General features: G+C 40.3%; 1 protein-coding gene across 1 annotated transcript in view; it reads left to right on the top strand.

The window, feature by feature from the left end:
* The first annotated feature begins 2,718 nt into the window (after positions 1 to 2,718).
* The window catches only part of Slc22a16 (solute carrier family 22 member 16), a 51,003-nt gene continuing 37,054 nt past the window's right edge, over positions 2,719 to 16,667 (top strand). The window contains exons 1-2 of the mRNA XM_015497358.2: positions 2,719 to 2,907; positions 9,891 to 10,370. Coding sequence (XP_015352844.1) covers positions 2,855 to 2,907; positions 9,891 to 10,370 — 533 coding nt within the window. The 5' untranslated portion in view covers positions 2,719 to 2,854. The remainder of the gene's footprint in view (positions 2,908 to 9,890; positions 10,371 to 16,667) is intronic.

Below are 16,667 nucleotides of genomic sequence, written 5' to 3'. Positions count from 1 at the left end.
TCTGCTTGACATATCTGGAAAAGTTTCCATTTCCAGTGCTTAGCTCTAATACATATAGAATATATGAAGCAAGCATATTAAAAAATGGTTTTACAATGAAGTAAATTTATTTCATCAAAAATATATTCAGAAAATTATAAGATTTCTATGTTAGTCAGCTTTTTGTTGCTGAGAGCAAAATACTAGACAAACTAGACAAGAACAACTTTGAGGAGGAAAAGCTTATGTGGGGTCCATGGTTTCAGAGGTTCATGGTTGGTTGATTCTATTGTTCTGGGCTCAAGTGAGGGAGAACATCAGGTGGAAGGGTGTGGTGGAGAAGCACTACTTATCTCATGGAGGCCAAGAAGCACAGAAAGAGGGGACAAAGGGCAGCAGGGAAGGCACACCCCCAATGCACCTCCTTCAGCCATGTCCCACCTGCCTGCAATTACCATCTGGTTATTCTATTCAAACTAGGATGGACCATTATAGTTCTCATAATCTAATCATTTCACCTCTGAATATTCCTGCATTAATACAAAAATTTGGGGGGACATCTCATATCTAAACCATAACCTATAGAGGTATGATAATTATCACAAAGGTGTCACTAAAAGCTGGATGATGAAACTTGGGAGACATGGTCTCCTTCAATACTCACATCAAGGAGGCACTATCATTACCTTCAAGAGAACACTTGGAGAGTTAAATGACTCATATAAGATCACATACCCCATAGGTGGTAAGTGGAGGTTCTGACTCCAGAGCCCACTTTTTACACTGGGGAAAATAGTTGGAATTTCAATTAGTTGGCATCAGGGATCAAACATCAAATGAAAACTGACCAGGATCCTGTAGGATTAGTAGGACTTAACCAGAAGTACCATAGGGAGGGATTTCCAGGCTGAGATCATGATGTGGGCAAAGGTGTGGTGGTATGAGTGAGTGCCATCCTTCATGGAGACTGATGGGTCCTGCAATCTGGGGCAAAGGGGCTGGGTGGGAGCATGACCCAAGCTGAGACCTGAGAGTAAACAGTAATCCAGCCCCAGGAGGCCTTGGAGGACATGGTGAGGAGATGAAACTTCACTCTGAAAGCCAAGGATTTTAGAGAAAGCACTCTAGTAACCAGAGGCATGAACAAATGATGTCCAGTAGAGTTGGGAATAAAGGTCTAAGAAAATGAGAGACGGGCAGGCTGGAGAGACCTATAGGTGTGTATGGCAAGAACAGAAATCATCTGCCTTCACTTGGTTGACTGTCTACCTTGACATCATTTTCCTATTCCAAGGTCTTCATTAATATGACTTTATTATTTCAGGGAATTCTTGCCCATGAAGAAGGAGGTTATAAATTCCTTGCTGTTCATTTCAGGAACATCCCCAAGTAATTTCAATGAACATCAAATGGCTCAACTTTTCAATGGAAAATGTGAAACCAGTTTACTCCCTGGGACCCTTGTAAACCCCTTCCTCAAAATCCACCCTTTGCTATGTCCTAAACAGTCCTAAGAGTCCTAAACTCTTAGATCATGATCCTTATTGAATCCCAATCAAGTCTCTCCATTGAATGACTTCTGAAACCAGGCTCATCTGTCTTTGCCCTCCCCTCTCTGAGCAGGGAACAGCTCTCTCTTCCTACACAGGGCTTAGCTTTATCAAGTATTTTTGCTGATATTTTCTGGTTTCTAGTCCAGGAGAATGAACATGTTCAATTAAGACAGTGCATATAGGGGAAGAAGAGAAGAAGGCCCTGGATACAAAATGCTGGGGACATTATCATTTGAAGTCAGTGGAGAGGTATCTAGGTATTTTTCTATGGGTAATTAATACTAGCATAAATTCTATCCAGATTCTCTGGTCTTGGGAAGTAGGGCTTTGAGAGAGAAAAAGAAGGTCATTTGGAGCTGGAAGCGTTCAAGTGGGTAGGACACTGTGCTAGGTGTGTGTGTGTGTGTGTGTGTGTGTGTGTGTGTGTGTGTGGCAATTGCTTCAGCATGGAGGCAGGGGCATGATAGAGGGGATGGGACAGGAGGATCCTAGGGGGAGTAGAGTATACTAAAACACTTTACTCTAGAATTTCCCCAGGCAGGCTCTGATTGGGCTCTCCCGAGGAAGGTCTTAGACTTGATAACTGTAGCAGACAAGACACTCTGGCCCCAGGAAGAACAGAGTCCACGACAATCTCTATAGGACTCTTTCAGAAGGAACTTTGTCAGTGGCCATCCCTCTTCTACCACATCAGATCGCAACACCGGGTCTTTATGGTAACTTTGAAACAAATATTTATATTTTTAGATTTCTATTCTTTTGAAAAAATAGGTTAAGGATTAGTGATTAATATTAATGAAATTAATATTATTGATTATAAATTACACAATTAATATAGTAAATTCTAGATTATTATTTTCAACCTATTTTAATGCACCTTTGTTAATTTCGCTGAAAAACTCACCGAATTGAAAACTTTGGATTTACTGGATTAAGCACGAAAGTTTGAGAGCCAAAGTTGTAAGGTGTGTCCTGCTGAGAACAGTTATGTTCTTGCAGTTCTAAGACCCACCCAGGGTCTCTGCATTCCCAGCCTGGGCGACAGGTCGGGTGACCTTCTGCTAGGCTCCCGAGCCTCCCTGGAACGTAGAGGCCACGTGGATACTGAGTACTAAGGGTCACACGCAGCAGTGGGGAGGGCGTGGGAAGAGGAGGAGCTGGGTCGAGGGCAAGAGGGTGACCACAGGCTCGGTGGACCCAGGGCGCTGCTCAGGAGGCGGGGGCGGAGGGGAGAAGCCAGAGGTGCTCAGAGGGACCTGGCGTTTGAGCAACGCAGTGAGGACCAGAATCTGGCCCCACGCGAGTCCGGGAAAGGTTGCAACATGGGGGTCCTCAATTTGGAGCTGATTTTTGACCATATGGGGCACTTCGGCAGGTAGGGAGGAGGGGCTGGGGGAGCTGGAGCCACGTGGGTGGAGGCGCCGGTGGGGTCGGTTTCTTTCCGTTGCAGCTGCGTTCTCTGCTCACGTACCTAAAACTTCTCCACTCCCCTTTCCCGCAGGGAAGTCCCAAGACCAGTGACCCTAAGCCTGGCCCAGAGCAGGGCTTGTCCCCTGGGTCTCTGGCGGCCTTACCTTCCTGTAGAGAACAAAGAAGCTTTGGGGCTCCCCTGGGCCTGGTGGGTGAGGGGCCCGCCAGGTGTGCCTGCTTGCCTGCTGTGGAACAGGTCTCAGCAGGCGGGGGGTCACAGAAGTAGTGCTTGTTCCAGGACGCACACGTCTCTAACTGGCCCAACCGGCTCCTCCATTTTCTCCTGTGACTGCCTTCCCCCTTCTACTGGGTAGATTAGGGTCCCCTCTGTGCCTGGCAGGTAGGTATTTCCCAGGAACATCCGTTATTCGTTGCCATTTGTAGAAACCTAACCTGTGCCAGGTGCAACGTGCAGGATACTTTTACAGACACTTCTTCATTTGATGCCTATAGGGACTCTGCACAAGAAATGTTGGGATCCTTATTTTACTGATTGTCAGGCTGGTGGTGATCACATACTGCAGATACCGTGTGTTGGAACTTCAGTTTTAACTCTCACCTGTTCTCTTTTCATTTGTTAAGTTGATTTTTAAAAATTAAATATTTGTATGAATGTATGTATGCATTCACTTAAAGGAAAATGCTCCTCTTTGACCCAGAATGTTTTGAGAGGAGAGGCAGCTGGTGAAGGGCCCCATAACTTGATGGCTAAAGGTTTGGGGTTGACTCCAAAGCCTGGCCTGACACTTCGAATGTGATTTTGGGAACACTTTGTTTCTCCATTTCCTGTCTGTAAAGCTGGAATCATCTAATTCCTGATTTCCTTTCCTCTCAGGCTTTGTGAAAAGATGTGTGGGCTGTTCTTCAGGGTAGAAGGTAGCCTAGAATTCTGCACAAAGGAAGCATGGGGGCAGAAGGAGGAGGCCCCAGTTCTTCCCTGCTCCCTCTTGATAGTTACCTTATTGAAGGCTTCTTCTTTAATCCTCACTACAGCCCTATGAGTTTGGTACACCCTAGTTTTAGAGATGGGAAAACTAGGGCTTCTGCCTCAGTCATCTAATAATTGCAGAGCAGAGTTGGAGGCTAGTCCATTGTCCTTCACAGCCCGTAGTCTCAACCACAATGCTATCCTGGGAATAGTATGGAGATGAAGACATCAGCTCTGAGGTTGAATATCTGAGTTCCTATCCTGCCTGTAACCTACCATACATTAACTATATGGTCTTGAGCATTTTGTTGACCCCTTCCTCATCCATAAAATGAGGATAACAATAGTACCTGAAATGATTCCAAATAATAGTAGAAATGTTCATTGTGAGGATTCCACATGCAGCCTGTCATTCTCATGGTAACTCTATGAGGTAGGTGGTACTGATAATACCTTACTTTCCCTATGTATTCCAGGGATTTACTAAGTTGATCATATTAGTTTGTGTTTGGCTAAGGTTGCTGTATCAAAGAGATCCTTCAATTGAAAATTTGTTTCTCCTCAGTTACTGTCCAGGGTTGGATCTGTTCCACTGGATCACTCAGGGATTCACGCAGGGGGCAGCTCTGCTATCCACATCTTGGGGCTCCCTCTATGGACAGTGCTCCCATTGTCCTCACCCACAAAGTCAGGCATGGCTCAGTGTGGTAGAAGAAGGGGTAAAATGGATTTGAGGAGACAGTTCTTAGTTGGCTGCAATAATGTATGGAAAAGTCTTATTCCCTTAGTTCCCAATAGGTTATGTCTGTTATTGTTCCCTGTGTCCCCATAATGGCCGGCAGAATTGACCTCGGAAAAGTGGCTTATAGGAGGGAAAGGATAACAAGCCAATGCTTACAGCAGACTGTGAAATTAGCGGTATCCAATTTTTCTCTATTTGCTCTAATTGGTCTTTCTATTGTTTTTAATTTAAATTTATTTTAATGGATACATAAATGCAATTTTATGTATTTGTAGAGTACCATGTCTTTATTGTTTATAAGCAGGGAGGTTATTGTGTGTGAGCATTTAGTCTTCTCTTAGGGAAACCTAGGTGAAAGTGCCAAATGGAGAGCCCTACTACTTGCCTCTCACGTCTTAGTAGGTGTTTCTAAGAGCAGGAGGCACTGTCTTAATCCCCTTTAGGAGAGGAAAGCAGACTGTGAGCTTCTCAGCGTGGAGCCTCTCCAGGGGATGAGACTAGTTAAGTACAAAGCCAAATGCTTCGGGTCAAGCAATACATGCCTGCCATTTGCAGGTACTGAGTTGTATTATTTGCTGAATTGAAATTTGGAGAGGGGGAGTTAAGGAATTATATGCATCATACATGATTTGTGCTGCAGTTTCAGGTATATCCAAGTGAGAGTGATTATAGAATATCTCTTAGGCCTAAATAGGATTTTGTTTTAAGTGGGTCTGATGCCCGAGGCCTTTCTTGCCATGATGAGTAGCAGATAGATGCTGGTCTACCACCTTCAGTGATGATTGGCATCAGGGCTCTCAATATGTTTTAGATCCTAGCAATGAAGACTCCATGCCACTCTGGCATCTTCCAGGCTGTATACATGCTTTTACCACAATTTCTTTAACCAGTTTCCTGTGAATGGGCACTTAAGTTCCCAAAGTTTTGCAGTCACAACAGCATTAAAAATTAACTTACAAATTACATGTGGGAACATTGGTACTGACTACTGGTAACTTTTAGGGAATTCAAGTTTCACTAACTTCAAGGGCAGATGGTTCTGATATCTTGTAGCAAAGTAGTGACACTCAGGTGCTCTATTTACAAAAAGAAAAAAAAAACTATTGAAGTTCTGTTAAGTTAGATTAGCTTTCCATTTTACTTATAAGACTGATTAAGCAAAGATTGGTGAGTATATTTTGGCTGGCCTACAAACATTAAAATATGTTTATGATTAAATGAGATAACAACTGTGAAAGTGCTTAAACTTTAAAACAACAACGTAAAGCGTTAGTAGAATGTGTGAACTGGTGAGGAGTGGGAGATGACAGGCCCATCTAGAATCTTCCTGGTGGAAGCAGAGCTGTGTGGATGACTGCTTTGTGACTGACTGCAGTTTCTACCCTGATGGAATTTCACGTCAACCTTTTATGGGATTCTTTTGCTTTTTGGTTTGGTAGAGAAATAGGAAGCATTCACATGATATTTTTTAAAAAGTCAACTCCAGTTACACATTGTGGTTCTAGAAGAGAAGGAAACACAGGGAGAGGAAATGAGCAAATGAGAAAGGAAAAGTGAGGAGCGTAGAGGAAAGATAGGACTGAGAGAAGCAGGTGGTGAAAGATAAAGAGGTGCTGAAAAGAGGTGATGTGTGTGAAGGGAAAAAAGTGGAGAGAAAGGAGCACAGAACAGGCTAGAGGGCTGGGGATGTGGCTCAAGTGGTAACGTGCTCACCTGGCATGCGCTGGGCGCTGGGTTCGATCCTCAGCACCACATAAAATAAAATAAATATGTTGTGTCCACCAAAAACTAAAAAATAAATATTAAAAAATTCTCTCTCTCTCCCTTAAAAAAAAAAAAAAAAGAACAGGCTAGATCAGCAGGTCTCTGGGGTCCATAGTCTTTTCCCAGTGATACCAAGACATGAGCTCCCTTCTTTGTTCTCATTCTTCTGTGAATGTACAGTAGTTTTCCATAAGTCAGTTGACATTCAATAACACATCATATTGAATGTAGGTGCAGATAGAGAAACCAATTTCTTCTATTTTAATCTAGGGAGTTTCATTTTGTTTTGACAACTATAGCTATATGTTAGTTAATGTTACATGCAAAGAGTTTATTATTGTTACATTTAAATGGATTAATAAATATTTTAAAATTTCTCGTGTTTTGTTTCTAATACACACCAGTCTTTTTGTGGTGCTGGGAATGGAACCTAGGGCCTCACACAGGCTAAGCATGTGCTGTACCCACTGAGCCACATCCCCAGCCCTCTAATACATAAATATTGGTAGATATGACCTGTGTTAAGATATGCCCCTTAGTGTCCTCAAAATTTCTAAAAATATAAAGCTTCCTCAGAAAAAAAAATAAATAGATTGGCAACTGTTGGGCTGAAGGATGCTCAAAAGAACCTTCCATTGAGAGGGAGCATTGAGATCTGGTGGAGTGGGCAGGTTTGCCGCATAGGAAGGGTGATACAGACCACATGTGTTAACTGTGCAGTTTTGCTTCAGTCTGATCTGACAGGAAGTATTTTCTACTTCCTGTTACAGTGGTTTTAAGATAATAGTGATCATTACCTGAAATGGTTCTGTTGTCTAGGAAATGAACCAAAGGCCTCTTCATGCAAGGCAAGCTGTTTACCACTGAGCTACATACCCAGCACGGTTTTCAATCTAATAATTCAGTTGTCTGCTCATAGGACTTGTCTGACTCAATTCCAGGGATTTGAGTTTTGTAGGACAATTCCAATTTTATATATTCTACGCTTCTGTCCTGTGGTCACAGTTGTCCTTGTGAGATAATTTTTATTTCAGAAAATATGTCATTATTGGATGGAGTCTGTAAATTTGGAGACTTTACATTGATTTAAAAAATTTTTAAAATCAACCTTTTATTTTAGGATAATTTTAGACGTACAGAAATGTTGCAGAAATACTATGGAGAGTTCTTGTATGCCCCTCACCAAGTTTCTCTCATTATTAGCATCTTTACATAGTTGGCAATTTGTCAAACATATTTAACAGTTTACTATTAATGGCATACAAATTTTATCTGAATTTCACTAGTTTTTTCATGAATGTTCTCTTCCTCTTCCAGAATCCAGTCCAGAGTACTACTGCATGTGTGTTGCATTTAGTTGTCATTTTATCTTCATCTCTTGGGTCTTTGGAAGTTTCTTTGTATTTTTTTTTAAATGATCTTGACAGTCTTTAGGCATATTGGCCAGGGAACCAATAGAATGACCTTCAATATGGGGTCATTTTCTCATGATTAAACTAGGTTTACAGTTTTTGGAAAGAAAAGCACATAGTCTTTGGGGAGCCAGGGACTGTTCTATCCCCATAATGTCACTGGGATGTTAACTATAATCACTTAGTGAAGATCATGTTTTCCATGTAAAGCCACCGTTTCCTTCTTTTTCCTACTCTATTCTTTGGAAATGAATCACTATGTCTAGCACACCCTCAGGGAATACTTCCCAGAGAGGAGAAATATCTACAGATAATAATTGGAATTCTACTATAAGAAAGATTGGTCTCTTTTCCCATTTTATTTATCTCTTTAATCATTTCTTTATGCTACTGTGGTATATTTGTCAGGGTTATCCAGAGAAACAAAGCCAATGGGATATCTATATACAGATAATAGATATAGATAGATGGATAGATAGATAGGTAGCTCTATTTATGTATATTGTTGCTCAGTTTTCATGGGGGTTGGTTCCAGGAATTGCTGAGGATACAAAATCTGTGGATACTTAAGTCCCTTAAATAAAATAGTGTAGACTTTACATATAATCTACGTATAGCCTCCTATACTCTTTAAATCTTCTATACTTATTATACTTAATACTAAGCAAATAGTTGTTATTTAGGAATAATGCATTGTTTAGGAATAATGACAAAAAATATGTATATGTTGGGTACAGATGCAGGTTTTTTCCCCTGAATATTATCAACCCACAGTTGAATGAATTCATGTGTAGCATCTACGGATATGGAGATAGTCTATCTATTGTCTGTCTATCATCTATCTGTCTATCCATCTGTCCATCCATCCATCCATCCACCCACCCATCTATCCATCCATCCATCTGCCTGTCTGCCTGCTGGCTTGCCTACCTGTTTATCTACCTACCTACCTACTTACCTACCAACCTACCAACATACCTACCTATCTATTTATATAACTATCTCTGGGGTTTATTATAGAAATTGGCTCACATGGTTATGGAGGCCAAAACTCCTAGGCTGTGGGCAAACTGGGGAACAATGGCAAGCTTGGAAAACCAATGCTGTAAATCAATTCCAGATCAAAGGTCTGAAAACATGTGGGCTGATGATATAAATCTGGGTTTGGGTTAAAAACCCCAAGAACTAGGAGTGCTGCTATCTCCGGGCAGGAGTATAGATGAATGACCCAGGGAGAGTGAATTTGCCCTTTTTTGGTCTTGCTTGTTTGGTCTATTCAGGTCCTCAAGTGATGGGATTATGTCCACCTTCATATTCACTCCACTGACTGAAATACTAATTCTTCTGGTAACGCCCTTATAGAGAGAGACATCTATCAGTAATGTTAAGGGCCTCCCTTAACCTTGATGACAAATAAAATTAGCTATCACAATATGGATTCATACATACTTATTTTTTACTTTGGTATATACTACCCTGTTTCTTTTGTTGCTCAGATTGTTTCAGCTTTGGTTGGCCCTTGAGAGTTTTCTTCAGGTTGGTTCCTTTGTCTCTTCCACATGTCCTCATCCTTTTGTTTTTTGAGTATTTATTTCATTATTTTCTGATAGTGTAAGATACTCTGGGCTTGTCCCCTGTCTTGGTCTTAGATCATCCTTTTTTTTAATGGTTCCTTTCTTTGAAGAATGATATTTTGTTTCTGTTGGCTTGTCATTGCTTCTCTGTAGACAGATCTAGGAAATATATTTACTGACCTATACATACAAACATACCTACAATTATTTCTATATTTGCCCATCTGTATATCTTAAGGTCAACCTGATGGAGATCCTTCGTATTTTCTTGTATTCTTTTTTTAAAAAAATATATTTATTTTTTAGTTTTCTTTAGGTGGACACAACATCTTTATTTTTACGTGGTGCTGAGGATCGAAACCAGTGCCTCATGCACGCTAGGTGAGCGCTCTACCACTGAGCCACTACCCCAGCCCTGGCTTTCAGCCCTTAGGCAGACAGAATAACTAGCTTTTCTTCCCTTTACAGATTACAGATATTCCTGTATTTTATATGTGCCTACCAGAATGTCTCTTGTGGTATCCACTACGTGTCTACTATATTCATGTTGATTACCCCAGAGTATACCTGCAAGCCGCCAGGAGAAGTGAAACGGGCTGTATTTCAGAATGTCTCTCATTGGAGGTTGGAAGAAATCTTGACCCTGTTGTCCCCAGGGCAGAAAGATCACATTTCAGTGGAGCTGCAGGATGGTGAGATCTGGGAGCTCACAAGATGTAGCAGGATCTGGAGGGAGAACATGTCGCATTTGGACTATGAATACGATGGCTATGAGCATAACATTTCTTGCTCTGATGGCTACGTTTATGACCGGAGCAAGTGGGAAAACACTGCGGTGACCATGTGGGATCTGGTCTGTGACCAGAAATGGTATGCGGATATGATCCAGCCCTTCATTATGCTTGGAGTCCTGCTGGGAGCAATCATTTTTGCCTACCTTTCTGACAGGTAAATGGAAATACTTAGGATTTTTGCATCAGTGTGGGGTTTATTTTTTCTGTGATTTTTTAGGGGACTCGGAATTATTATGTTCAACATTTCAGTCATTTTCATACTTTCTGTCTAAATACTTTACTGATCCATTATTTACTGATTATTATGTATTTAGGGATACAGAATAATATAGTATTAAGGGTTCTGTAGATAGTATATATCATGGTTCTACTGCTTATTAACTGTGGCCCTAGAAAAATTGCCTTACTCATCTGTGTTTCAGAATCTTAGTGTATGTATAAGCTTGTGATGAAAAGAAAATCACTCACCTTAAAGGGTTATTGCAAAATTGATATAGAAGAAAGTTTCCTGGAACATATAATTACTTAATAGACACCAGTTGTTATTTTGAATTAATTTCTTTAAATAGACTTGTTTTTAAAGAAGAGTAGCCTGGTCCAAATAATATCTACAAAACTGAAGATATGATATATTATCTTATCTTAGTCTCTTTATGCTGCTATAACAAAATACTATAGACCAGTTAACTTATAAAAAATAGAAATTGATTGGGCTGGGGTTTTGGCTCAGTGGTAGAGTGCTTGCCTAGCATGTGTAGGCCCTGAGTTTGATCCTCAGCACCACATGAAAATAAATAAATAAAATAAAGGTATTGTGTTCAACTACAACTAAAAAATAAATATTTTTAAAAAATATTTTAAAAAAATAGAAATTGATCTCTCGAAGTTCTAGATGCTAAGGAGTCCCAGATTAAGGTATCAGTAAGAGTGGTATCTGGTGAGTGCTGTTCTCTTCTTCCAAGATGTCTTGTTGCTGTGCTTTCCAGAGGAGACAAATGCAGTGTCCTTATATGGCAGAAGCGATGGAAAGACAAGAGAGAGCTCCATTCAATTTTGAGCCCTTTAATAAGGATGCTAATTCCATCAATGAGAGGAGATCCCTCATGACTTACTCACCTCCCAAAGGCCATACCTCTGATTACTGTTACATTGGGGATTCTCCTCCGTGAATTTTGGAGGAGACATCATCAGGCAAACCATATGACCATATTTTAAAAACATTCTCATTAAAATAAACATATAAATCTTAAAGCAAAGTTCATCTCTGTATACACATGTACCATACTTCAAGTATCTAAATTACTGAGATTAATCTATATGGTCTCTACAGTTGTGAATTTTATAGACATGTGCTAGGCACTGGGGACCAAAAGACAATAGCTTAGGTCAGAAATTCTTGCCTTTGGGGTATACCAGTTTAACAAACATGTCCAGAGAAAAATTGTAGGCTTTGTTGTGATCAGAGCCGTGCATCTTATAGAATGCTCATAGGTGTTATGCATTACGGTTTTCATTTTGTAGGCTACTGTACAAATAATTTCTTGGGGTTTTTCTGTTGAAATATGTCCAATGCTTAACACGTGAGACTAAAAAATATTTCAGACACATGTATTAAGTGTACTAAATAAATGTACATTTACTATATGACAAAAGTGGGACATATAGTCCTTAATTTTATTTAGAAGAAAAAGAGACCTAGAATAGCCAATGCAATTCTGAGCAAAAAGAGTGATTTTGAAGACATCACATATCTGAACCTGAAGAATACTACAGTATTCTACTGTAGAAAAATAGCATGGTATTGACATCAAAATAGACAAGAAGATCAATGGAGCAGAGTTGAACCCACACACTTAGAGCCATCTGATACTTGACAAAGGTGACAAAAATACATGTTGGAGAAAAGATAGCCTTTTTAACAAATGGTGCTGGGAAAACTGGATATCCCTATGATATGTATAAGAATGAAATTAGATCCTGCACAAAATTCAAATCAAAATGAATCAAAGACTTAGGGGGGCTGGGGATGTGGCTCAAGTGGTAGTGCGCTCGCCCGGCATGTGTGGGGCACTGGGTTCGATCCTCAGCATCACATAAAAATAAAGATGTTGTGTCCACTGAAAACTAAAAATAAATATTAAAAAAAAGACTTAGGAATTAGACCAGAAACCTTGCAACTGCTAGAAGAAAACATAGGGTCAATACTCCATTATAGAGGTGCAGGAATCAACTTTCCTAACAAGATCCCTAAAGTTCAAGAAATGAAACCAAAAATAAGTGGTATGCCATGAAATTAAAAGCTTCTGCTTAGAAAAGGAAACAATTAAGAATGTGAAGAGTGGGCTGGGATTGTGGCTTAGTGGTAGAGTGCTTGCCGAGCATGTGTGAGTCACTGGATTCCATTCTCAGCACCACATACCAAATAAATCAAATTTTAAAAATTATTAACAAGTAATAAAAATATTAAAATGAAAAAAGAATGTAAAGAGAGCGCCTCCAGAATGGGTAAAAACTTTTTACCAGCTACTCCTCTGATAGAGGATTAATATTCAGAATATATAAAGAACTCAAAAAACTCAATGCCAAAAACCCAAATAACCCAGTCAATAAATGGATGAAAGAAACAAATGAATTTCTCAAAAGAAGAAACACAAATGGCCAACAAACATATGAAAAAATGCTCAGCGTCTTTTAGCAATCAGGGAAATGCAAATCAAAAGTACACTAATATTTCATCTTACTCCAGTCAGAATGGCAGTTATCAAGAACACTAATAATAATAAATTCTGAAGAGGATGTGGAGAAAAAGGTACATAGATACATTGTTGGTAGGACTGCAAATTAGTACAACCACTCTGGAAAGCAGTGTGGAGATTCCTCATAAAACTAGGAATTAAACCACCATAAGACCCAGCTCTCCCACCCCTTGATGTATGTCCAAAAGATAAAAAATCAGCACCTTCAGTGATGCAGCCATGTCAATATTTATAGCACCACAATTCACAATAGCCAAATTATAGAATCAACTCAGGTGCCCATCAGTAGATGAACGGACCAAGAAAATGTGGCACATAAACATATTGGAGTTTTACTCAGTCATAAAAGAAGAATGAAATAATGGCATTTGCCAGCAAATGGATGGAAACGGAGAATACCACGCTAAATGAAATAAGCCAGGCTCAGAAAATTAAGGGTCAAATGTTTTCTCTCTATGTGGAAGCTAAAGCAAAATAAGGAAAAGAAGGCAGTGGGGGAGGATTGTATACACAAATACATTTGGAAGTAGAAGAAGTGATAGAAAAAGGAGAATGGGAGGGAGAGAGGAAGGAACGGAAATGGGAAGATGCCAATCTGACCTGCTGAACTAAGGTGGCTCGTGTGAAATTGTGGTGACACAAACAAAACAGATACAATTTACCTTTACACAAGCTTCAGGACAGCTTCCCCCCACTCTCAGCCTCAGGCTCCCCCAAAGGGAGGGCAAGAGAAAGTCACGAGAGGCTGATGAGAGAGAGAGTACGTTTGGAAGTGAGCCTTTTTTCGGGGGTGCTGGGGGTTGCTGGGGGCGTGTGACACACTGTTCTTACTTAGAAAGTTCTATCCATAAAAGGGCAGAAGGGGTAAGATTACAAGGGACCAGGTGAGTGTAACTCAACCCCAGCAGGTCCACCTATACCTGAAGACCCACCTTGCTATCTGAGCTGGGACAACGCCCAAGTCACCATGAATGTCGTGGTTGGTCAGAGCCTCGGGCTTCAGGACTGGAAGGCATGGTCATTCAGAGTGGCTCTCCACAGGAAGAAATTTGGAATGAGATTAACAAAATCATATTATATGCATATACAAATGTACCAAAGGGAATTTCACCTTCACATATATGTAGAAAGTATCAATCAAAAAATAAATAAAGGAGCAAAAGGAAGATCAGTAAAGGAGGGGAGGAAAAGTGGGTGGTGGGGGAAATGAGGGTTCTTTGCATGTTTGATTCTGTCAAAATGAACCCAGCTACTATGTATAAATATAATTCTTTAATAAAAAGTGAGATATAACAAACTGTTTAAAAAAGAACTCAGGGCTGGGGTTGTGGCTCAGAGAGCACTTGCCTACACAGGTAAAGTCCTGATTCAATCCTCAGCACCACATAAAAATAAATAAATAAAATAAAGGTATTGTGTCCATCTACAACTAAATAAAAAAAAGAAATATGTTAACTGAAAGAAAATTGAGTTCCTTCATATTTAAACTTAGGATAGTTATAGAAACATGTTGAGTGCCTACTGTGCACCAGTTAACTTTGCTAGATGCAGGGCTTTATATTTTAAAAGTCCTTGAGAAGTTGTAACCACAAGTCAGTTCCCATTTGTTTGTGTAGCTCAAATTAACATCACTTGGGAACTCCAAAAAAACCTTCAAACTAAAAAAATCATTTAATGTGGTCCCAGATTGGCAGTGTCTTAAGACCTATGGAAGAAGGAAATTAATGTACTCCCAGGAAAACTTCTTGAGAGGGACAGCCCCCCTCTGGCTTCTCCACTTCTATATCTTGCTGGGCATACCAAGACTGCAAGTCTATGACCACTCTTTTGCACAATCAATTCTTAGAGTTGTTCATGCAGTCAATAACCTTAAAATATGGGCTGAGGATGTGGCTCAAGCGGTAGCGCGCTCGTCTGGCATGCGTGCGGCCCGGGTTCGATCCTCAGCACCACATACAAACAAAGATGTTGTGTCCGCCGAAAAGCTAAAAAATAAATATTAAAAAAATTCTCTCTCTCTCTCTCTCTCTCCACTCTCTCTTAAAAAAAAAAAAAAAAATAACCTTAAAATATGAGATTATATTCTCTCTGTCATAAAGACTAGGCTGCTAACTGCTTGCTGTAAAAGCAGTGAATTCCTCAAATCCAGTGTTCCTCTTTATTGCAACCTAATACATGTGTGAGAGGTGTGGGTGTCACCTCTGCATGGCTTATAGGTCAGGGGAACTGTTAGGAACATGCAAATGCTTGATTGCTTTCTGTGATGTTGTAAGCAATAAAGTCCTTTTTTTCTCTGACCCAGAGGTTTTCTGTCAGCTCTATTAAATAGCAAAAGGTTAACTTATTAACTTAGTAGAGCAAAATCAAATTTGAGACTCTTTGCTTATAAGTCCTCAGCCTGAGAGGATTCTTAGGAACTATTTTTCGTGGTATATAAATAGTTTAGTCTAAATCAGAACACGTAATTAAAGGTACTATGAGTAAGAATCAGCAGAAGCAATAGCTATCAGAAATGAACTTCTATACAAAGACTTTACTGAATTATCATGCACAAATAATAAAACATATATTGAGCATCTTTAAAGAAATAAAAGATAAACTTGAACATATCAATTAAAAACTGGAAGTTGTATTAAAAATGACATAAAATTGAAGAATACCCAGGATATATAGAAATACAAAACAAGTGAATAACAAATCCTCTGTATAATTTTAACTATCTACTATACACAGCTAAAGAAAGTATTCATGAAATGGAAGATAGCTTACAGAAAAAAATATCAATAATAAAACTCAGACAAAGAGATAGAAAATAAGAGAAATTAAAGTTCATATATGCAGAGAGAAAAAGCCTGAAACATTTAATATTAGAAATTAATCAATGGAATGTACCGCATTAACAGATTAGAGAACAAAATTTATATGATTAATTCAATAAATGCAGAAAAACATTTGATAAATTTCAAAATCCTCTCATGATAAAAACTAAAAAGAATACTGTTAACCTCATAAAAGTTACCATAATAATATTTAGGAGGGAGATCCAAAATGGCGGCGGGCGCGGAGAGATCAAGTCTCTGACCTCTTCAGCTGATGGGCATAGGGAGTCGTAAACCGTCTAAATGCTGTTTGCTCAGGATCACTAGGCAATGCTGAGCTGACGTGGATCTGGGGCGAACAGTCTGGGCCCCTCAGAACACACACCGAGCCCGGATCGGCTGCATTCAAGCTCCGGTTCGCCTGCTTCTCGTGACTCAGCACTAACGATCCCGCTGAAATAACTGGTCGGCCCTTCTGAACTTACAGAGGTAAAAGCCAACCGAGCCTTCATAGGCAGTGGCCACAGGATTGAAACGGGGCTTGGGAGAGACAGTCAGGACCCACCCGTTGCATTGGTCACCCGGCAAAGGGAATGAATGGTCACCATTTGCATGGGATACCACCTTGGCAGAGAACTGAAGTCATGGGCGGAGGAGATAACTTCATTGAAACCAGCGCGACAGGTGTGTAATGCCCTAGCCATCTCTCTCCACACAGCGGGGAAACCATAAGGGCCCCTCCCAGCTCTCCCGTGAGCGCGATAGCCAGACCGAGGAAATCAGGAGTGGCGCGGGACTCGCGGCGCGGAACTCCCGGCTACCGCTCCCACCAGTGCTGACAACTGAGGTCTCTTGCACCAGCTACCGGGGGCGTGG

The sequence above is a fragment of the Marmota marmota genome, unplaced genomic scaffold, assembly GCF_001458135.2.
Source record: "Marmota marmota marmota unplaced genomic scaffold, marMar, whole genome shotgun sequence".
NCBI classification, from domain to species: domain Eukaryota; kingdom Metazoa; phylum Chordata; class Mammalia; order Rodentia; family Sciuridae; genus Marmota; species Marmota marmota.
This window is presented reverse-complemented; position numbering and strand designations above follow the sequence as displayed.